Source organism: Brienomyrus brachyistius, chromosome 14 (genome assembly GCF_023856365.1).
Source record: "Brienomyrus brachyistius isolate T26 chromosome 14, BBRACH_0.4, whole genome shotgun sequence".
In the NCBI taxonomy this organism is placed as follows: Eukaryota; Metazoa; Chordata; class Actinopteri; order Osteoglossiformes; family Mormyridae; genus Brienomyrus; species Brienomyrus brachyistius.
In genome coordinates, this window is record NC_064546.1 from 2,543,434 (window position 1) to 2,567,666 (window position 24,233).

Sequence of the window (24,233 nt, forward strand, 5' to 3'; positions counted from 1 at the left end):
AAAGTGAAGCGAGGTAAAGAGCAAGAGAAGCTAAAAGGTTCAAGGTCATCTTAGCGGGTGGTTTATTGATGCAGACAGCACAGCGTAGACATTCTGCTCATGTGCTGTGATACCAGCGTGGTGCCAGAGCGTCAAAGTTCCAGCGGCCTCCCTCTCCAGAGAGGCTTTTGCTACTGGAAACCCTTCAGCTAGTAGCTGAAGTCCAGTGGCCGGGGGGTCATGAACTCTTTGACGATCTCATCCGTGATCTCGTTCCTCTTCTCCTGGTGAGCCAAGATCAAGGGCTGCAGGGTTTCGATCAGGTACTTCTTCAGCTCGCCTGTCAGGAGGGCCCCGCTGGTGTAGTCCTGGAGAGAGAGAGTCATGCCTACCAGTTATTTATATTGTTTTATGGGCAGGTACATATGCAAACTATGGGACCCTTACAGAAAAGAACCAGAAGATTGGTCTTGTTAGACATACTAATAATAATATATTGCTAGATTCTCCAAAAATTGGGCCTTGAATGTTCATACTCAGGGTGTTGGCGCTCACCTGTCGGATCTTCTCTAGCTGATCATCATCCTCCAGGAAGAAGGTGAGGTACATGAAGGACACGTCGACGTCAGGGTTGCCACCATACTTCCTGTGCTCTTCAATAGTGTCTTTGCCTCCTGAGAAAGCATACTTGTTGACCTGCATGAAGAAGCACAAGTTTGCTTTATAAGCAATATATAACGTACCTTCAAATGGACTTTAATCCTTGAGATATATACTGGAGGCAGAAATGCTACACTCATTGCTGGGATCTGTACCTTGTCCTTTATCTGCTTGGCACTGTCAGTCAGGAAGATAGAGGAGTTGGGGTCACTGGCACTCATTTTAGTCTGAGCGCCCTGCAGGGCAGGGAAAAAGGTGGAGTGCAGGAGGGCAGGTTTGGGGAAGCCAATGCGGGGGGCCACATCACGAGTCATCCTGAAGTAGGGGTCCTGATGTGACGGCAAAAGGCACAGCCAATAAGAGATGGACTCAAGAAACTGATATGGACTCAAATGCTGGCTGTAAATAATACTAATAATAAAAAAAAATACGCAAAAAAAATCTGTTTGGTTAAACACACATATATGACCATATAATTCAACATAATTATAAATGTAATCATTTTAGGCAAAAACAAAAGCATCCTAAAAAAAAAAGGTGATCAATAAGAGATACTTAACTGGATAAGAAAAGCCTTTGCCTGCGTTACATTTCAATCTGCACCTACCACTTTAAGCGATTTTCAGGTCAGTCTCTCGGACTCTGGCGCAAGGCTTGAGATTGTGAAAGCTGCACTTTATGTGCCCAACGTGTTAATCTTTCCCATGTGAAAATATAGGTCAGGTGTAAAACAATGTTTTATTTTACAGTTAATCCTCAAGGGGAAGCTAACGACCCAGAGACATAAAAGGCGACAGTGACTAAGACTTCAGGGCCGCATTACAGTATGTCACAAATATTTACCTTCATATGAGACACAGTCACCAAACGTGTATGCTTACATGCTAACACATTCAATGCAAAATCTATATCTGGTCTTACGTGAGATGATGCTTAAGGTACAAAAGATCTGCCTTTAGGACTGGGAGTATGATGACTGATAGATTCATTGCATATACCGGTCTCTTTCTTACAGGAGTATGTGTGTTTGTTTTGACTCTGGAATGTCCTTGTTGGATATGGAATGCATTGGTGATGTACTTCATAACAAACCTTTCTCTCCCTTGCAAACCCATAAGACTGCCTGGAGAGTACAGTGGAGTATTTGTATACACTTCTCAAGTTACGGACCTCATGCTGACGCCATGTGGCGCTGACCCCAGAGTAAATATGTCTCAATCTGAGGCTCAAAACGTGACAACAGCCAGAGAGCTGTAGCAGGTAGGGATGATTAAACAGTGATTCATTACAGTTAAGTTGTGAATTTTTCAGTTCATCATCAAGTTACAGTAAATTTCCAGGAACGACACTATCTCTGATGCCTAAGGAGGTCGGGAGAGGTGAGAAGAGAGTGCAGTGAGCCAAGGCCTTGGGTGCCAACACTGACCTGGTCAATGGCACAGGGGATCAGGCAGTGCACATCTTTCCTGCCCTTGAAGATCTGGGGGAAGGAGGTGCTGAAGGAGGGGGCCGCCTGAATGGCCGGGAAACTGATCTTTCCTGGCAGGTAGAGGAAGAACAAAAGGCATGAGGAAAGCAATGCCAGGTTGAAGGATCTTGAAATTAAGTGAGTATATGTGATGTGATGGTCTGGTCTGGGGGGGGGGTCTGCAGATTTGCTAATGTTTGTGCAAGTTCCACAGCTACAACTGGGATCTGTCCAAAAGGTTTGCTGTCAGGGGCTTGACCTGGTTTAGCAGCAACCATCTCTTATTCACAAATCAGTTGCTTCGACATGTTAACAAATATTTTTATATTAGGTGTTTTCCCATAGGCAAGGCTGGAAATTGAAATTAAAGTAAGGCACAAGAAACAGAACACTAGCCCGCCAGCTAGAAATAACATTGCCAGTCGGACTGCATTTTTTACTGGAATAGCCCAGTTGGCTAGAAGCAATTATTCTTAAGTTTCACCCCTGCTTAACGGGCTATGGGAGAGTTCAGGGTGGTGTTTATCATTTGTATTTTCAACAAAAATCCAAAATATGTCCTCCTCCCTGGTGAATTAGGGACCTTTAAACATAATAGAAACACCTTGAACTGGATAGTAGTCTGGTTAACATCCCTAGTTACTACATTTCCATATACACATACATGTATGGACAACAGTATTGGCACATTACACCTACAGGAACTCTTTTGACATTCCATTCCAAGTCCATAGGCATCAATATGGAGTTGGTCCCTTCTTTGCAGTTATAACAGCTGCCATTCTTCTGGGAAGGCTTCCTACAACTTCCTTTGCAATGTGTCTCTGGGAATTTTTGCCCATTCATCTAGAACAGCATTTGTGAGGTCAGGCACTGATGTTAAATGTGAAGGTTTGGCTTGCAATCTCTGTTCTAGTTCATGCCAAAGGTGTTTGATGGGGTTGAGATCAAGGCTCTGTATGGGCCAGTCAAGTTCTTCCACACCAAACTCATCCAACCATGTCTATATGGACCTTGCTTTGTGCACTGGGGCATGCTGGAACAGAAAAAGGTCTTCCCCAAACAGTTCCCACAAATTTGGAAGCATAGAATTGTCCAAAATGTCTTGGTATGCAGAAGCATTAAGAGATCTAAGAGGCCAAGCCCAACCCCTGAAAAACAACCCCATACCATTATCCCTCCTCCACCAAACATGACAGTTAGGACAATGCAGTCAGGCAGGTAACGTTCTGAGGTTTGCATGCAGCTGTTCAGTCATGGAAGCCCATTCCATGAAGCTCCCAGAGAGCAATTTTTGTACTGGGGTTAATGCCAGAGAAAGTTTGAAACTCTGCGATTCGGTTATTGAATCAACAACCCCCTGCGGTGGGTCTGAATGAAACATCTGAATTCAATGATTAAGAGGTGTGTCCCAATACTTTTGTCCATATCGTATATATTAGGGGAAATAATATTACTTGGATAGCGGGAATATTGCAACATCTGTTTTGCAAGATGTTCAGTGTCATTCTGGTAAACTCCAGCTTCCTACTCCTGACCGTCTTACCAATGCTGTCACTGTCTGTGAACCCGAAGATACCCTTGACCTGGTTGAAAGTCACATGCTTCTGGATTTTCACAATGTTACTGTAGAAGCCAGGGCTCGATCTGTAGACAAGAGGAAGAAGTGTGTGGCTGATCTATCCAGGGTGCTGAGGCAGGGACCTCGTCTAAAACAGCTTGTTGGGACATGGGAAAGTAAGCGAGAACCTCGAGTCCCCTGCTGAAATGTGTTTCTGGTGGGTTCCTGTCTTGGAATACAGTGCCCTCTAGTGTAACATAATTGAACTATATCTAAAACATGCAATTCCAAGTTGATAAACACACTTTTTAAAATAATTTTAAAGAGGTCAAAACATAGTTAACTAGTTCACTTAATTTCGAAATTAAATGAAGGGCTTCTTCCTAGAACTACGTCCACGCTCTTCCATTCTTGTGCGGTTCCTTGCTATGATTGCTTGCACTAAGGGTATCCATAAAGACCTTAACGGTAGACATGTTTACCCCAGGTAATCCAGGTCAGAGAAGATGAAGGTCTTGTTTACATCGAAACCACAGGCAATGATGTCTTTGGCGTTCTCTACTGCATAATGGTGGCACTCCTCCAGAGTCAGGTCCTTCCACAGGTATTTCTCGTCATCCGTTAGCTGGATGACCAGTGGCACGTCAAAGACATCCTGCAGCCACCTGACAGGATCATCAGATTTCATATGTCAATAATATGCTTCTTTTAATCTTTTAATATTAGCTAGATTTTCTGCCAAATATAACTGATCAATGGGAGAATAGCATGAGCAAAGATAGTATATAATATTGATAGTATTGCAATATGCTTGTGTATATAACTAATCGTGAAAAATAATCAATTGTTTGAGGGCCCTGTTAATGATTTCTGCTCATTCTGGATTGCGATCTTCTTGCCGACACTTCCCTTACAATGCTTACTTTTTCGGTCACACCTTGCTAACCTTACAGGGTCCTTCGCTCCCTTCCCCTGCCCCCACATTGCGATAACCCGGCATCCCACGTCACATAGCTATTCTGCGCCAGCACTGCAGAGGATATGAGTACTTCTCGAGTGAGCGGTGAGGAACATTATTCACGGTCATACATTCCGGTTACACATCTCAACACATGGTGGTAACATGACAGTGTGCAGATAGGTGACAAAAGAGTGTCTGTATCTGACATATTTGTGTGGGCACCCCTTAGACTGCCACCCTGGAAAAATGCCCATCTTGCCTTTGTCAGGATTCTGCCATGTATGCTGGTCTGCTGATAATTACCGACTGTGTTGGCACTATAAAGATTTATACAAGTCGATACATGTAAGTATATACATATGTGTGTGTATATTTTTAGATAGATAGATAGATAGATAGATAGATAGATAGATAGATAGATAGATATGTGGTGTGCATGTATCAAAATAAACGAGGGGGTGGCACACGGGCCTCACTTTGTGAAGATGAAGGGGATGAGGTGCCCCAAGTGCATGGCTTCTGAGGAGGGCCCCCGCCCCGTATACAAGTAGAAGGACTTCTTGTTCTCATAGGCATCTAGGACCTGGTGCATATCTCTGGAGAGGGACAACCAACAAACAAAACGGTTAGCAAAGACACCCACAGGCAATCACTCAAACAAGAATCATCTGAGGAGAGCCTTCGCATATCTCAAACTAGACTGAAGCTTTTATTGAAGCTGCTGATTTATAATTTAGCAAAAATATATATTGTCCGCCCCCCTCCTCCCCTTTAAATGGGAACGTGTCTGGAAAATATCCTATGTTTGGAAAATTCCTAAAATACAGGTTGTCTTATCTATCTCTGATAAAACAGATTTTCAGTTTCCAATGTTGCGAACTTTTTAAATAAAACAAACAGGATGAAGCGGTCAGCTTTTGGAAATACAATGAGATAGTCATGAGTGGTAAGTTATTGTTCACGCTGAAGGATGTTAAGCAAAACAAGTCTGAGATATAGCACTTCATCACAAGCACAGCTAATTACATCCATTCATTTAATAACAGGGTTAAGTAAGTTAAGTTCAGAGGAGGTGTGCAACGCATCTTGCCATGCATTTCCTTTTCCTTCTTCAAATGGCAATGTTATCACAAGCTGCATTGATGCTTACTCACCCTGGTATGCATATTTGATTATATTGTGTATATGTTAACTAACGCAGTTACGCACTGAGGCATAAAGTCATTTTAAGGCATCATGCAAGGTCATAAATACAAAGCAGGACTTTTTTTTTTGCCATAAAAGCACTTTGTTAACACAGTATTTAGGAGACAGTTCGGGCAAAAAAGTAATGTTTTGTTACAAAGCGACTCACTGTTGTTGAATTGTTACTTATTGTTACTTATTTTATCATAGTCTTTTCTTCCTAGGTATATAAAGCACAATGTACGTTTGGTCTCTAGCTTACTTGTTATAATACTTTTGGGAAATTAGTCACCGATAATGTCTCCTTAATCTTCTCTTTTATTTAGACTGCTGGTGTAGGTACCACAGGATTCCACAAAGTGAAACTGAAACTGTCATTATTCACAGCCTCATGCCTTTTGTTCTCATTGCTGATGAAACATTTCAACACTTCACCAGCACCAACCCTCATCGTTCATTATAAACCACATACACAGACTTTTTTCTTTAAGGGAAAGGAAAGGAGGATATTTTAGATAAATACAACCTTTAAAAATACAACCTAAAACTCAAATCCCCCCCCCTCCCGCATAGTGAAAGAGCCATGAGTGGCGGGGGAAAGGCAGAACAGCTGACCTGTGCGAGAAGAAGATTCCTCGTCGCAGGAAGCGGTGAGCCTTCTGCCCTATCGCCTTCTCTATTCTGTCCACCAGCTCTTGGTCAATTTTATTGCTGCCGAAACGTACTGAAAGGACACAGTGGCATGCAATCACACCAGTACTATGTTGAATTCGGTCATCAGAGAACAAACTCAGCAAGATAATATAATATAAGACACAACCGTAACAACACACAGTGAAATACTGCATCTGTGCAATTCAGAATGTCTATATTTTATGCTACCATTCTCATCTATGACCCTTGAACTACTTCATCTCTGCAATGTGGTAACTTTATTGCATCATGCAAGGTAAGCCTCCTCACCGATCAGCTTGTCATAATCCACGCCTGTGGCACTGTTTGACGATACCGTCCAGGGGTCCACAAAGTCCTCCTCATTATTTGCTGAAGGTGGGTCTTCTTGGAGGACACAGTTGTCACCGGGAGGACATCCAGGCTTGTAGTCCTCCCCCGTTACCGCTTTATACTCCATTTTCAGTTTAAGTAATAGCTGGACAGCAGCTTCCACGTCAGCCTAGAAGTACAAAAGCGTACAGAAAATATAAATTGTCAAAGAATAACTACTATTGTTGTCCGATATATATGTGTGTTAGAACGACGAATTACCTTACCTTATCAGCCTTTTCAGTTTTAAGGACTCTGACTTGATTTCCTTGTGCTGACACCTTCTTATATAACTCCAAAGGGGTCCGAGTTCCCTCCCCATCTGACTGAATGTCCGTCATCGTCAAATCAGGAGTAACTGTGTATAACAATACAGAGGGCTATATTTGGCCACAGAATTCAATGACTGGTCCCCAAGCGTAAACACCCAAGCTCACAATTACTGGTAGCTGCCTGATTTACCGGAACTGATGAAATCTTAAAATGAAAAGCGAAAGCTGAAATGGTACTAGCTCTAAATAGTACGAAACATCTGCCGCAGCTCTACTTTTACAGGGTTGAGACCACAAGGTTACAATTTTGGGGTACACATAAAAGATAGTGGTTCATGCACGCAGTACTGACGAAAAACATCAGTGGCATAAGATACTATCGACAAAACAATTTTAGAAAAAATAATAAACTTTTACTGTAACTAACTTAAAAATTATGCGATGTTAATGTAAAATTTATTTTTAAGGCATCACAAGTGCTGTCTAGTCAACTGAATTCTGGCCTTCAACCTGATAAATGCTAATATAACCGACGATGACAAGACAGCCTTAAGCAGCTTCACCGTTAAACGAAAGCAAACCAACAAACGTTCCAATAGGTCTTTTAACCGCACAACCACATACTTATAATTTAAATTAAAATATATTTAAAGTTCCAAAATTCGTTGATCATCGAGCAATAAATGAAAAATATTATTTCGATATTAACCGACCTACGAGAGCTAGAAATCCTAGATTCCTTTCATTCAACTTGCATCAGCTAAACTGTGCACCAAAGAAGATGATTCGTAAAGAAACACAAACTGTTTGTAATTTTATTGAGATTCTTGTACAGAAAATGTCCCCAACCATTTACAAAAATACATTTTATATAAATAAATATTTTAACTAGATATATTATCCAAATGAATTCAAAGATGCATTTTTAAAAGTAGAATTTTGTATTAAATGGCTGTGTTTAAGTTTCTAGTACGACATATTTTTTCGAGCAACTTAAAATGCTCGAGACTGCGCGTGGCGAGTGAAACTGCTACCACAGTAGACCGTTTTCGACGGGGTCTGCTAGCCTAAATGGTAACGAAATTATAAAAATACAGCTAACGCAATATTATTCACTGTCACAACCTTTAATTAAGCTTACTACTATATTATTCCGCTTATCGCTTAGTGGGTATGTAGGCGTTAAGGGACTAACAGTATCGATACTGGCATTTTAGTTTTATACCTTTTGTGGTTTGGCACTTGTTATATTACATTTATTGTGCATTGGTAGTTGTATTTTGTGCGTAGTTTAATGGGAAAGTTTGAAATAAATAATATTGGGTGCTAATCTCTCAGGTACTGCCTCACTAGCCTAAAGGGGGCTAGTCAGCTATCTACATATCCCCATATCTTGATAGCTGTAGAAGTCTTTAGCAGACTTTAGGTGGGCATATTTTTGTAATATATGTTTTAAATATTTAAAATTCACACAAAACGCAAAAATCTATGTAGTTCTTTACCCCTGTTTCCTCATCACATCATCTGAGGAGGGCCTTCACATATCTCAAACTAGACTGCTTTGATGTTTATCCGATTTTGGTATGTAAATATTCGTTTTTAGTTTCGTTAAACACACAGGCTGCAGCTCACATATTTCATCCAACTCTTCGAGTGATTGGTAAGTCGTCCCAACTACACTGAGGTGTAAAGTCAATTGTCATGCCAGAACTAAGTACAAAGCAGAACTTTTTGCCATAAAAAACATCTTGCTGATAGCATTTATGAGACAGTCTGGGGAACAAAATGTATGTTTTGAAACAAAGCAATTCACAGTTTAATGTTGAACATCTTTACTCATTTAATCATAGTTTCTGTTTTTCTTGCCTATTTATATAAAAGGACAAAGTAAATTTTGTCTTTGGTTTATTTGTTATAGTAGCTTTTGGAAATTAACTAGCGATAATTCCAATAATTAACTTTCCCTCTCATTTAGACCAGTGGATACATGTATTCATTATTATTAGGCTATTAAGGACCATCTGAGCCTGATTAAGGTTGGTTGGATTTGAATAAAAACATTGTGGCAGGGGGGTCCATCAGGAACAGCACTGAGAACTATTGTTTTAGGTACTGAAGGCTCCCTCACAGTGAAACTGAAACTATGTTGTATTTGTAAACATTTCCCATTTCTTGGAAATCACCTAGTGTAACATGTTGGTGCAACACTGAAATCATCCAGTAGGTGGCGCCGATGTGTTAGTTTTTTGTTTTTTTTTAATCCGTGTAGGTTTGTGATTAAAAGTTGGTACATGTTCTAAAATTTTAGAAAGGGCTGTCTGTATATCAGCCAGTACAGCTGTTTCACGAGCAAACTATGACCCATTTAACGTTAACTTGCTGTAATTGATATCTTTACTAAAGTAACATACTGATTTTGAGTCTAAAAAGCACACAAAGTGGCTTTAGGAGTGAAGCTGTGCAGCTGGACTCCATACTGTAAGTCAGAAATGTGTGGTTTCAGTCCTAGAAAATTCATAGTGCATTATGGTGTTTTGTGTATAGTCGGATATCAAGTCCCTTAACATGTTGCTTCAGATGTTAATCAGTCTATGAAAACCGGAGTTGTTCAAGATGCAAAGCCGTTACAGTTATTGAAAAACACAAAGTTATACATCATCATATTTTAGTGATGGTACAGAAAAAAAACATGCTATTTACATGCAAATAAAATGTTTAATTTTGTTAACTTTTTCCTATAAAAGGTGTTGGCACAATGGCCTCTTTGGTTGCTTATGAGGATTCTGAAACTGAAGATGAACCTACAACACAGGAAGGAACAATTCATCAAAACTCAAACAGTGACTTTGGCGCAGAGAATTCCCTTGGCCAACATGGAGGCGTTGAATTCGGTCCCGCAGATCCTCATGAGTCTTCTCTCAGCCCTCAAGGTGGAGGACAAGATGGGCAGGAATCCAGATCACTCTGGGAGTTTTGCTACAGTTCTTGGATTCAGCCAGATGGTGCTCAGGATGCCGTTGGAGTAGTGAGGTCCCTGCCTCAAACATCTCAGGGTTCTAGTTGTGTGGTTCCTCCGAAGAGGCCTCTCAAAGAGACCCCGGTGACTGGTATCAGGCCTTACATTCCCAAAAGGCAAAGGCTGGCTCAGCAAGTGGCGGCGAGCTCAGAGGACGGTCTTCAAGGGGATGGGTCTGTTATCTCAGGGACAGGCTCCAGACTGCTCACCGAAGTGTCCGAAATCATTAGTCCATTTCTGAGGCGGAAGTCCACTGGAACGGAGCTGCCCAGGCGTGTGCGGCTACGTGTCCAGGCCCACCAGGGCCCAGTCAACACAGTTCAGTGGTGCCCAGTGCCCCATTTCAGCCATCTCCTCCTGTCTGCCTCCATGGATGTCACTGCCAAGGTACCCTTTAGAGCTGTAGGGGTGGGGGTCCTGACTTAGCAGTGGTGGGTGGGCCGAGTACCTAATGATGCAGTATACTTGATTATGGTTCTTGTATTATTATTTATTAGTGGCAGCAGAGAGTAGCAACACTAAATGCTGCATAATCGGCCCCTGCAGACCTGCCATGGAGCTGTAGGGTGTGAGTGTTGTTTAGTCGTGTCATCAATCATTATGAGCTTGGCTGAGTTCTGGAATAGATTAGAGTGCAGTTGAGCTCCTTAAGGACTGTACCTGATGTGAAAGTTGGAGTCCACCATAAATCATCACCTAGGGTGTGCTGTTACTTCAGGTGCCTGCAGTATATCCATAGGAACCTATCCTCACATGCTTGGGAGTGATTCATTCATATCTCACATACAGTTTAAGTGCGCCAGGTACAAGAAACTGAATGATTTTCCCCTGTAGGCATAAACTTCATGCTTTTCTGATAGAACACAGAACAGAGGTGGTTCTGAAATACAGTGTGCAGTGCCATGGGAAAATATTTGCCCCTTGCTTAATTTCTTTATTGCATATTTGTCACATTGACTGGTTGACAAAATATAATGTTAAAGGCAACCAGAGTAAATACACAATTTAAAATTTCATTTGAGTAAAGTTATCCAACACTCTTATAACCCATGTGAAAAAGCAGTTGCCATAGTTACTTAATGAGCCAGTTAACCTGATTTAATTGATGATTATTTTTAGCTTATTGTACACAGCCTCGATTAATTGCAGCCATTATTTGAACTTCGCCATCATTGTGAAGTATTTACCAGAAAATTTCTGCAAGATCAGCATTTGTCACAATCAAAGGAAATTTGGGAAGAAATTAGGGCAGAAGAGTTGTTGAAATATATGTGGAAAGTGTTACAGATCTACTCCTTAGGCTCTTTGAGTTTACTGAACTGCAGTGAGAGCCATTATCTCAAAATTGAGAACATTTGGTACAGTGGCAGATCTTCCCAGGAATTGCTGGCCTGCCAGAGTGATAACTTATCCTGGAAGTTACAAAAGATCCCAGAACCACATGCAAAGAACTGCGGGCTTCTCTAGACTTAATTCCAGTCAGTGTTAAAGCCTCCACAGTTTGATGCTAGTCAAAAATGGGATTCATGAGGGATGGAAGCAAGACAGAAACCACATTTAATCAAGAAAAACCTCAGTGCTTATCAACGTTTGCAAAATAGCACCTGTATGATTCCCCTGCCGCTCGAGATAATGAGCAAATCTGAAAGGTGGAACATGCATTCGCTTAGTACTGTAGAAGCTCACTTCCTGTTACGAATCATCACCTGGGTACTGTCAGATTAATCCAGAAAGTTCAGCAACTTGTATCTGTGAAGTTCTGAGTGAGCATAGTGATAAAGGCGATAGAAATAAAAACCTAGAGGTTCCAGATACAGGTGGTACAGTGGTGCAGTGGTTGGCACTGTTGTCTCACATCTCTGGAACCTGGGTGTGAGTCTCTGTGTGGAGTTTGCACGTTCGCCCTCATCATGGGGTTTCCTCCAGACACTGTGGTTTCCCCCCATAAGTCCAGAACCATGCTGAGGTTAATTCGTGTTACCAAATTGCCCGTAGGTGTGCATATGTGAGTGAATGGTGTGTGAGTGAATGGTGTGTGAGTGTGCCCTGCAATGGGTTGGCATCCCATCCTGGGTTGCTCCCTGCTTTCTGCCCCGTAACAGGCGCCGGACCCCCTGTGACCCTGAGTGTGACAAGCGGTTTCAGAAAATGCTGCAGGAGACTGTTCTTATTCAACATGCCCTTCAGCTGAATTGCTCACAAACACAAGCAGCAGTGTAACATATATTCCCTTGTGTAAAACTGTTGGCTGGGCAAAAAACGCTATAGTGAAAGTCTGAAACACTCCTGTTGTGATTTTGGCTGGTGAGACTGGAAAATGTGATGCTTTCTTTTAGGCCAGGCAGGCAAGTAATCCTGTGTGGTATATATGCTTGACTTATATACCTTACCCAGTGTTTTCCCTACCATTATGTTTTCTATATAGTGCCAGATCACAACAGAAGTCATTTAAGGTTTCCTATAGAACAGGTCTATACATTGTCCTTTTATTAAACAAACTAAATAGCCTTATGTTATTTATCTTATTTACACAACAGCTTGTCATTTTTGTCTGTACACGGTCGCACGTTTACAATTCTCCTCTGCTCTCTGTATCGTGCATGGCGGAGTTCCGCCCCGATGCACACGCACAGACACGGGCACGCACACACTGGTGAGCACACTCCCATCAGCAAACAGAGTGCGTGCGTCGGAAAATACGTCGCGCCAAGCATTTGAAAAGCAGACAAAAATATCTGTGTTTTAAACGCTCCCTGGGTGGTGAATTGTCATAAATTGTTATAAAAAGAAATGTTCTGATGTGTAGTTCAGTTGTTATATTGACTGCTGTCATGAAAAGAGAAACATGAACACCATGAATCCTGTCGGTGTTTGTCTGCCTCCTCCCCCCCCCCCCCCAAAAGCTGTAAACCTAGGGGATACACTGACTACCTCTCTACTAAATCTCTTGTACTCACAGTCTTAGCATTTACAACTGCTTGGATCTGAATTACATCCCCAGATTTTCTTTTCTACTTGCAGGGCGAAGGGAATCTTCCAGTCTAAACACTGGTTTATTTCAGGCACTGTGTCATGAATATTAAATAATTGATTAGGCTTGTTTGAAAAAATGAAATGGGATCACTTGGAAGCTACGTTAATGAATGATGCAGGAGTACAGCTTTGGTAGTGGTAAGGCCTACATGTTTTATGTAAATGGTGTCAAGTTTCCTTCTCTTTGCGTAATTGAGAATCCGGTGAGTGTCCTATACAGACTGGTGCCCTAGGCTATACATGCATCAGAGCCAGTATCTTTGCTCTTTACTATTGGGAAATGTATTTTTTTTTTTTTACAGTTTATATGGATCAGCCGGTGCTGTTGTGAGAATTTGACTTGTAAACAGATTTTGAATATCCGTAGTCTACTAGAACAAGATTTGGAGGGCAATTCCGGTTTGTGGCCGAAGTGTTTCCTGTCTGTGTGTTCCTGTTTTGCAGACCTGGATGCTGGCAACTGCATGGTGCATTTCCTTTACATGTATAAACTGCATCCTTTATCTTCTAATATTGCTGGTTTCATTATCGTCCAGCCTGTGTTATCTGGTCTAATGGGTCTATTTAGTGCATAGTTGCATCTTCTACACACACCTCTGTATTTCATCCAGATTACCAGAGTAAAATGCACTGCTCCTAATCACTGTTCCTGGTTCTTAAGGTTTGACATGGGTTTTTGCAGTTTTCCTCACAGCCGATGTATCCTTTAATGTGTCCCATTGTAACCAGTTAATTTACTGCTGTTTCCTTATAAGGAGCTCCTGATGCATAAGTATTGTGGAGCTTCTGGACAAAATGCTTCTTCCATAGTTGAATTGTGTGGCTTTTATTTTAATCTTATTTTCAGCCATAAATGAGCTCAATCTCACCACTGCAACACATCATAACCCAACCCCCCCTCCCCCCATGACAGAGTTGAAACAATCAGTGAGTGCTGTTATGTTATTGAACATTGTTGCGGACCTCTGATTTTGGACAAAGATCTGATGTGGACCTTTGATCAAAAGTTTGAGAACCCCCTGCTATAAGGCAACGTGTGTGATGTGGTTACAGTGCACAAGACGTACTGTACACCTGATGCTGTGAACAGTATGTTAATGTGGCCTTGACTAGCAGGTAATTCATTGAAATCATTCATTATAATCATGCACGTCTGTTTTTAAATGTTCTCACCGTTGGCTTTCGTAGTGCCATTTTATCTGTGTTCGTAGGCATACTCAGGCTCTCATACTGGGTTACATTTGCTTTCTGTCAATCTCTTCTGTAAATGCTGGCCTTGACTCCAGTGGTCTCCCACGTTTCTGGTGCAGGGACTGCAGAGGTAGGGAAGGCTCACTGGGAGCTACCCTGCTATGAGCTATGTGCCTTGTGCCCACGCAGTGGCACTGTTAGAAGATAGACCTTCTGCCTGTTCTGTTCAGGAGGGTGTTCTAAACCTATTCTCCATAGCTGGGGACCAAAAGAGGGCAGTGTTGCACATAAGGCCAAACCTTGCACACCTTTTTTTTCCTTACTTTCCCCATAACATGACATTGTAATGAGTCTTGCGAAATGCAGGAATTGAGTGTATTTATTGGTTTGACCTTGATGATTGGGGGTATTCATTTGCTTGTCCTTGGAATATGAATATGAATTTCCTCAATCTGTTTTGAACTTCGCAGAATCAGAAACTTTGTCATTATACAAAGGTATAACGGAAATTGTGTGCAGTTCCTTGCAGTGCAAAAATAATAGAATATTACAAGCAATAAAATAAAAATAATTAAAAAATAATTTTCTTACGTACAAAAGTAATATATATCAGAGCACGTTATTGGACATCGTAAGTTTTTAGAAATATTGCACAGGTTTAATCTGGTAGAATTATTGTACAGATTTAACTTGGTAAGGTATTGCCCAGGTTTATGAAAGAGAACATACCCTTCCGGTATTCATTTATAACTGCAACAGCCCTAGGATATGTGCTGTTTTTCAGTCTGTTTGTTTTGGCTTTTATTGACCTGTATGTACCACCTTCCTGAGGGTAACAGCTGGAACAGGTGATGTGCCCGGTGGGATGTGTCCTTCAGGATGCTGCAGGTTTTACAGTGGCAGCAGGACCTGCACAGCTCCTCCAAGGAGAGGAGAGTGCAGCCGATGATCTTCTGCACTGTGTTGGTGACCCTCTGGAGTTCTGCCTTTTCTTGAGCCTGTCTATAGTCTGATGGGGAGAAATTTACCGTAAGCTTGTGAGTTTATTTTAGACTAAGACGGTATCCCAAAGTGATTTCTGTTGAAGCGTGTCGTATCAAAGACTGAGATTAAATGTCTTTGCTTGTGTAGGCTATTAGTCCCTCTTCATGCAGTTACGTGGCTCTGGCTTCATTCACTTTGCTGTTCGGTTTCTTTGAGGAGCTTCCTGTTATCAGTCATAGTTTTTGAAGAAGGATCCTACACCTGTGCTTAAAATAAATGATCTTAAATTTGAGTGATAGAGGTTGAAGCGGTTTGTGTGATGGAATGAATGCTCATCATATTCATTCCTGCCTATTTTTTTTTTGAGAATATTAGAATACAGAAATATTCTAATTGTCTTTCAGTTATTCAGCTAGAATAGGGCTAAGTTATTAAGCATTCTAGTTAAGGTATTTCTTTGTTAAAAACTAATACATACGTAATGATGGGTGTATCATATCTCTGATGACCCTCAATGGTCATTTAAAAAGGGAATTCAGGAGCCTCTCGGAATCCTCTGGAGGCCTGTATGAACCCTTTCACTTCCCGTCGGCACCACTGATCTCCACAAGTTCCTTGCTAGAGCAGCCATCAAAGAAAATCGCTGAATACCAGGTAAGAATCGATTGCTTGGTATCAGCTCTTGGAGGTAGGAGGGCAGAGAGGGGGCAGCACACAGCTGTAAACACAAAGGCATCCTGTGGTGGCACTAATGAAGCAAGGTGACTGAGGTCAGGTCGGGGAGCATGTGGTTCTTTAGAGCTGCGCCAGCCGCTTTGGGTTCGTGGGTCCTGTGTGGAAATGCTGCAAAGAAGAACGTTTTCATAAAATACGAAAACAAATCTTAAAAACTACTGCAAAACAAAAACTCTAACTTGCTTCCAGAACTAACTTAAATAAAAAAAACTGTATCTTTATTTGTCATTAATATTTGGAACGTTTTACCTATTTTGAAGACATTAGTACATAATATATATCTCTAAAACGAAAAAATAATTCAAATTAAATGGAATCACAGTGAAAACTAAACTGGATTTCAAATGAACTGAATCAACTGAAAATTATATGAAAAACAGAAAAAAACACTGGCTGAAATGCAGTGTCTGGCAAATGAATCTCTTGATGATTGGGTCAGATTGGAAGCCAGGGCTTTCTGTGAGAGCTCTTTGTTGGCTTGATAGGGTTTACTGATCTGGTTGTGCAAGAGCAAGAAGCCTGTGATTTTTTTTTTTCCTTAGCTTCAGCTCTGTTGCTCCTGTCTTCGATGCTGCCGATGCCTCCCGGTCCCCAGGAATGCAGCCGTGAAATGGGGGCTGTTCTGAGCTGCTTTATCAGTTCAACCGTCACGGTCAAAGGACTCATTCACGCCGGTCCAGGTTGATAACGCTACCTCTGATCCCGCTGTAATTGCTTGGCGTGAATCGGCAAGTGGATAAAAGGATGGCAGTAAAATGCAATCGAGGAGATCATATCATAGCTGAAATAAAATGGCTTTTCTGAGGTTAGAAGATACGTGGCCCGCGGGTGTCAAGGCTAGCTACACCACACCAGAAGTGTTAAAGATAATTGAGTTAAGGATAAGAGACTTCATATAGGCTGCACATAGACTAATTAGTTTTCTGCAGTAAGAAAGCTTGCTGCTTCCCAGCCTGGTATATAGACTTCACTGCTGACACCTTGTTGAAGCACGGTGCTCACTAAGACGGTGCAGTGACTCCTTAGGATTAATCTGCAGTTACTCCAGTATGTTGCTTCTCTGACTCCTTAGGATTAAGCTGCAGTTACTCCAGTATGTTGCTTCTCTGACTCCTTAGGATTAAGATGCAGTTACTCCAGTATGTTGCTTCTCTGACTCCTTAGGATTAAGCTGCAGTTACTCCAGTATGTTGCTTCTCTGACTCCTTAGGATTGAGCTGCAGTTACTCCAGTATGTTGCTTCTCTGACTCCTTAGGATTAAGACGCAGTTACTCCAGTATGTAGCTTCTCTGACTCCTTAGGATTAAGCTGCAGTTACTCCAGTATGTTGATTCTCTGACTCCTTAGGATTAAGATGCAGTTACTCCAGTATGTAGCTTCTCTGACTCCTTAGGATTAAGCTGCAGTTACTCCAGCATGTTGCTTCTAACATTGCATTTCTCCTTGCTTTAGTAATGCATGATTTATTCTAAAAACTGGCTTTACTTTGAAGCCATTTTTGTAACCCCCCCATATTATTTCCCCAAGCATTTAACAAATTATCTCTACCTCATGTTGCAGTTAGATGGCACTGTTTCCTTATTAGTACTGCGTAGTAGTGTTAACAGGATCTAAAATATATTTAAGATAAACATAATTAATTGAATTTTAATCTGTTATCTATTTCATGGTTCATTATATAAAATGTTTTTTTTTTTGATGTTAGACTGATTTTTACAAACTGTCACTGGTTCTGTACAGATCTGGCATATCCTTGACTGCAGCGTACAAAATCAGATATTTTGTATCTAATTTGATGAATACATCAGTCCTTGTCTGGCTTTTAACATGTTTCTGTTCCTTGCCGGAAGGCCTGGGTCTCATACTTTCCAATGCCGTTTCATGCTCCCGGCTGTGAAAATGCTCAATAATAGAACACAGCCAGACGGCCTGTGTAATGTTGGAAGTACTGCAGCCGGTCTGGCGAAACGTGGAGGGTGTGTATGGTGAGCCCCCCCCCCCCCACAACTGCCCTGCGGGCCCCTGGTGCCCTGGCTTCCTGGGAACTTGCGGAGTATGAAAGGGGAACGTGCTATGGTGCTGTCATCAATTTGTCAGAGTGCCATCTGTGGGAATTATTCTGGTTTGACTTCCCTGCGAAATCCACTGCTCTGAATATTGCAAAAGGGCAGCTCCTGTGGCTGTCATACAGCACATGTGACCTGGGAGGGCTTGCAGGCTGAGCAGGGGTATCCCTGAGGGTAACCTCGGGATCCCAGGTGTACAGCTTCATCCTTCAGTTCTGCCTGGCAGATCCAATGCTGGAGCTGCCTGTCTTGATCAGTGTTACTATAAAATATAGTCATAACTTTTCCAGCCATCGGGACCTCAAAAGCAGAATGTCAGACCCCCAAACTAGATTTTTGTCGTTGTGTTTACTATGTAATTGCGTGACATTACCTCTACAGTTCTGCTGCTTGCTGTCCAGCAATCAAGTCCTTACCAACTAGCATTTCTATATCGCTTCATAACACTGTCAAGCTCTGTGCTATTCTTTCCTGACTGTGGAAGTTTGTTTTTGTACTGGTAACCTATCCAGTGATTTTTTTTATTTTTTTATTTTTTGGTTTTCCTACCCACCCATTTTCCACTGCTAACCCGGGGTTGGGTAGCGGGGACAGTAGTCTAAGCAGGGATGCCCAGACCTCTGTGTTACCAGCCACCTTCTCCAGGGGAATACCAAGGCATTCTCAGGCCAGCCGAGAGATACAATCTCTCCAGCATGTCCTGGACCTGCCCTGGGGCCACCTTCTGGTTGGACATGCCTCCTTAGGGAGCCACCCAAGTAGATTCTGGATAGATGCCTGAACTGGCTCCTTTCGACGTGGAAATGCAGCGACTTCCTGAATGTCCGAGCTCCTCACCCTATCTCTAAGGTTGGGCCATGTTACCCTGCCCGGACTGGGGAGACTATGGCCGTGCCCTGGAGCCAGGGCTGGGGCAGGAGCTCGAGGGCGAGCGCCAGGTGGCTGGGCGTGCCCCAGTGTTAATTTAGGCGAGAAATTTTTATTTATTTTTTGTCTTAGTTAGTTACTGAAAATTGTAGTTGGATTAAAGTCACATTTTTGTCTCTTTGTTTTTGTTTTGTTTTAGTTCAAATTTAGTCAGTGGAGTTTAATTTTAGTGTAATTTTACGCAATTTTTTAGTCATAGATTAATGATACCGAAATGGATTTTGCTGAAGGATATTTCTCCTGGCTGTATAAATTCCCTTGAGAAGTAAGCACACCTTATACATAAGCATACGGCTGGGAATGTGTTACTGACTTACCATACTTCTTTTATATATATAAAAATGAATGCCTAAAGGTTGTTCGAAAAAGTGTAATACAATCATATTTTCTTCACAGGTCATATTTTTTTTTATGCAAACATCACAACACATAATTTTCCCTGATTATTAGGGCATTGAAACACCCATAAAATTTAAGTGTATGGCCATTTTATACTGAAATAATTTTTATCGGGGCATCTAAACACCTTTCCAACACTCATTTAACTGTGTGCAAAATCTGTCTTAATTTACAATAACTCATCTTCAAAAACAGAAATTACATAATACAGTAAAATTGCTGAAATGACAAAAAAGGGACATTATGTGGCATTTAGGACTAAGCATTAATCTTATGTGTCTTTCCGCCTCTGTACTAGAGTTTACTTACGTGTGTGTGTGTGTGTGTTTGTGTGTTTGTTTGTGTGCCCCTGAACACTAAGAACAGTTCATAAACAAACTGAACTTTTTACACCTTTCTAAATTCCTTCTGCAGGTTTCGTCTTACCCCGTGTCTTGCTCTTTCCTTGGCTGGGGCTGGTCACCACACTCATTGCCAGTCGCAGCACCTTTCACACTTACAATATTTGGAGTTTTACGCCGATTTGCCTCAGATAGAGGGGTTTTGTCGGCCTGCTGTTTAAGTGAGAAGGATGTGCTGTGCTCTAAGGTTTAAACATGTCTAACCCACTGGGTTTGCTGCCGTGCTGTTCTTTGCAAATTTCGGTTAATCAGATGTGTTTCTGAAAGACCATACTCCATCTCCAGCTTTTTTGTTAGCAGCATAAATGTACTTCCTGTCCTGGTAAGCAGGGTGGACTGCAATGAACAAAATGCACGAAATAGTGCTTTCAGGGCTGGTGTTTTGCATCTCCCTGTGAAGTCTGCACTGCAGTTTAAGCATGCTTACCAAGTGCCAAAAATAGTATATTCAGCTCATCAGTCCACTTCCACCCTCCACTCCTTGTTCTGCCAGCAATGAAACGTTTGGTGAGTATGGCAGCACTTGGGATGTTTCGGAAGGTCACTGCTAGGCAGGTCTGCCCCTAAAGCACTCTAAGTGCTTCTGGGCAAAAAATGCAGTGATGCTCTGGGTGAAAAACTAGCTTGTTAATAGTACTGGAGGCTGAGGTGTGTAAGTGCAGAGTGACTAAGCAGAAAGGATTCAGTGTTACACTTTGCAGTGTACCTGGTTCCTTCACCAGTATCCCACTGGGTGAGCTTTGTGGGTTGGGTTAGAATCAAACTATTGTCTGTTGAATGCGGGTTCTGACCCTCAGGGGTTCAGTGAAGCGGAACCCACAACCCTTTCCCTCTGCCATGCCCTCGGTCAGAAGCCTCTTGGCAAGATCAGACCTCCTTTCTGCATCTGCCCTCATTGGAGACTCCGATCTGTGCTGCACTGGTCAGTATTCCCATATGTAATGGTAGCACTTGGTTTGTCATATCATAATAGTCACACTGACTGTTGCTTACTAGCTGTTTTGTTCAAAGCAGTGTATTTGTTTTCACTGATTGTCGTGCAGAAGCATTTTTGTTTTGCAGTCTGCCAGTGAGGATGGGCAGAGCTGCCCACAGCAGTGAGTGATTCATCCTCGTTGGCTGATTATGACATCACGGTGTTGCCCACATTAAAGGGTGATGTATAGAGTGTAAGGCAGGTCTTTCAGGAGGCGAAATACCTATTCTGCTGTTTACTTCTCTGTTTCATTGGATATGAAACCCTCTGCAAGTTAAGTGGGCTGGTATTATCTGATAAACTGTGTCAGTAGGACAAAGGGCTTCTTGGTTGTTGTCGTGTGGTTTCATTGTGTAGAAGAGCGGTACCGTTAGACTGCCAAATTCCTCCTGTTTCAGGAGGTTATTTTCACACAGTTTTCGCAAACCTTTTTATTAAATGCACATCTACGCTGTGTGGACGACTGGCTTGTCTTATCCCGTCTTTCACAGAAGAGTCGTGATGAACGTTCAGGGCTGGTTTCTCTAAGAACTCAAAATCTGAAACATGAAGCATTTAATGCTTCAGTACTCTGGTACTTTGTCACTTGCCTAGCAACTGGCATAGCAACATCTTCCTCAAAAAGACGCAGAGGCTTGGCTGCACAATTCTGTGGGGTTGGCTGGGGGGGGGGGGTGGTGGTGGTAGTGGCTGTATTCTTCTATGGAACATGCACTGGTGTGTCATTATGTTATATTATATTACATTATATTGGTTTAGAATAACTGAATTGGACTTTCTGGCACATTTAATGCTTGAGGTAAATCTGAAATCTATGTAATAAAAAGGAGGGGTATTGATTCAGCTTCTAAACTTCCTTTTTCTGCACCACCAGTGTATTCTTGCATGCAATTTAATGTTGTTGCAGAGATGACACTTTTACCCAGTGATGCTTCTGGGATGTTTCACCAGAGCAATACAGAAGAGGCACCCTAGTAACGGAAACCGCATATGTATCCTTTCCTGCTCTCCAGGGCGCTGCTTGCTTTTAAAAATGGATTCTAAGAATGTCAGGATAGATACAGTAATGACAGCACTGAGTCAGCATCTCCGCTATGTCTAATTACTTCCAACCTGGAAAGCGCCCAGCTACCGCGGTGTTCCCCGGTTTTTCCGCTGTTCAGGAGCCTTTTCTGCACCTCTGAGCATGCAGTGTCTACAAAAGCGAACCGCCTCGCCAGACCCCTGTCAGCAGTGCTGGACCTGCACTATTAGCAGGCGGCACACTCCTCACTGCTGTGTAATTGCTGTATTGGGTGCATGCCAGATGAAGCCGTCTTCACTGAAACGCCGCGGTTATCTGGGAGGATAGTCTGCCTGACTTTGGGTTTTGGCTGTTGTGAATCTCTGTGCCGTCCTTGTATAAAGTAACAGGGAGAAATACACACACAAACCCCTTTCCGGTCTGCGTGAATGTGACGTGGACCTGAACAACTAAAAGAGGATCCTGAAACAGGCCCTTCTGGTCCAAAAAGCCATGGAATGTGTTAAGGACCAGCCGAGCTGATAATTCGTTCACAGCAGTGAGAGCAGTGCTCAGGGTTTGGGTAGAGAGAGGTGGGAACTCTCAGGGTGTGTGTGTGTTTGTGTGTGTGTATATATGAGTGTATGAGTACTGTGATCTCTGACTGGTTGAAATTGTTACTGCCTAGCAGTGATTTGGGCAGTAAGTGGGTGTTCAGTTAATCTCAGGCCAGTCCCTAGTGAACAGGCTTCCTCTTGCTCACGGAAATATAAATAACCTTTGCACTTGGTCTGCAAATTGTGAAGGAAGCCACGGCCCACGGACAGAATATCTCTCTTAATTGGGGGTGGGTTATGATTCGGCCTTGGCTATGAGCGGAAGGCATAGTTACGGAACAGTCTGTGACTAGGTGCAGGGAAAACTTCAAGATGAATAACAACTGCAAATCATAAGCAGGTTATTTATGTCTGTATTAACAATTAAATGACTTGAATCTTTTGAATTTGCCGTCTTAGGGCAGAGATTCAGCGGTGGTTTACGTGTGTGCTTTTCATGCGTCTGTGCGGCACGTGATTGTGATGAGGGTGCGTATCCCGCTTTCTTTGCGACGAGGCTCTGACTCATCGTGTTCAGTTGTTATGGACCGCGGCCCACACCTCTCATTCAGGCCCGTCCTTGAGTTCCGAGACCTGTTACTGGAGGAGTGAGTCATTTCACAGGAGCTTGCGCTGTAATTCAGCACTGCCTGCCGTGTAGGATTCTCTTCCAGCTTGGGGAAATAAATGCATGCGCTACTCTATTTGGATTCCAGGCCCCTACTAAAACTGAAACGAAGATCAGTTGTCTGGTTTCCGTTAAAGTATCTATCAGTTTTTCAGGCTGCGTGTAATGAAGGATGGGTTGGTTGTTCAGGCCCCTGCTATGGCTGCTGGGAGTTTACCTCATCCCTTCTATCTCAAGGTGCTTTATTTCAGTCTCCTTCATCTATCGCTATAACAACAAGCTTCAGCACTGGGATTCCTTAAGTGTTCAGATAGCAGCCTTCATAGTCAAATCCTTTATTATTGCTGCATACACAACATGCCAGCTCCCAAATAAAACAAACAAAATACCAAGTACTTTTTTGACCACAGGAATAAATTCAGCGGCTTATTGCGTAGGTTGCTTACTGCCCTCTATTTGAGAAAGTTAATTATGGATCTGTAGAAAAAGATGTAATACATGGTTACATGTTAATCTACGGAAAGATAAAATAATTGATGTTTTGTTTGCTGAGCAGTTTCTTAGTGTCATCTGCTTTTTACTCAGGGTGACTATGACTAAATGCAAACACTAGTGTACAATAGCTTCTCTATGTTGCTCTCTAATTGGCTACGACCAGCCTGTTTATAGGGATCTTGTTACTCATTGGCTGATTTGAGCAGTGCAAAGATATTGTCAGCTAATATTTACATACTGTATTTAAAAGCCAAATATTAAAGGAAAAAAAACAGGAGTGGTTAAGTTGCTTGTCTGGCCAGCCCATGCTATACCTCTTCTTTGCTGAATCGCCTGTCTTTCGAGAATTAGAGATTGGTTCAGCTAGACTAGCACTAAAAAGGACACAACTGTTTAGCTTTTGAAATACCAAACACCTTCTGACTTACTGTGCAGATTAAAGCAGGCTAGATGGTATGCAAGTACATTTTGCTCATTTGGTTAAAAGGAGCAAAATATTCAAAGCTCCTATGCTCAGCACCTTCTAAACTATTTTAATATCCCATTTTTAATCCTGGGATAATTAATCTCAGCAAGGCCTAGCCGGGCTAGACTGTGTGATGAGACCCGTGATCGCAGTGATGAGTCACACGCCCACGCTGCGTCACCATGA

General features: G+C 42.2%; 2 protein-coding genes across 6 annotated transcripts in view; one reads left to right on the forward strand and one right to left on the reverse strand.

The window, feature by feature from the left end:
* Positions 1–38: 38 nt before the first annotated feature.
* On the reverse strand, positions 39–7,967 carry LOC125708081 (tryptophan--tRNA ligase, cytoplasmic). Its single transcript, XM_048975597.1, has 11 exons — positions 7,844–7,967; positions 7,086–7,216; positions 6,778–6,988; positions 6,430–6,538; positions 5,106–5,225; positions 4,151–4,333; positions 3,654–3,754; positions 2,066–2,178; positions 795–968; positions 535–675; positions 39–347 (listed from the first exon to the last, which is right to left on the reverse strand). The coding sequence occupies exons 2-11, from the start codon at positions 7,197–7,199 to the stop codon at positions 189–191; spliced, it is 1,425 nt and encodes a 474-aa protein (XP_048831554.1). The 5' UTR covers positions 7,200–7,216; positions 7,844–7,967; the 3' UTR covers positions 39–188.
* A 153-nt stretch (positions 7,968–8,120) lies between these two features.
* Positions 8,121–24,233, forward strand: part of wdr25 (WD repeat domain 25) — a 30,526-nt gene continuing 14,413 nt past the window's right edge. For 3 of the 5 annotated variants that reach the window (XM_048974373.1, XM_048974371.1, XM_048974372.1), the window contains exons 1-2: positions 8,121–8,790; positions 9,875–10,533. In XM_048974373.1, the coding sequence (XP_048830330.1) occupies positions 9,886–10,533 (648 nt within the window). In that variant the 5' untranslated portion in view covers positions 8,121–8,790; positions 9,875–9,885. The remainder of the gene's footprint in view (positions 8,791–9,874; positions 10,534–24,233) is intronic. The other 2 variants (XM_048974374.1, XM_048974375.1) reach the window with 2 other exon arrangements.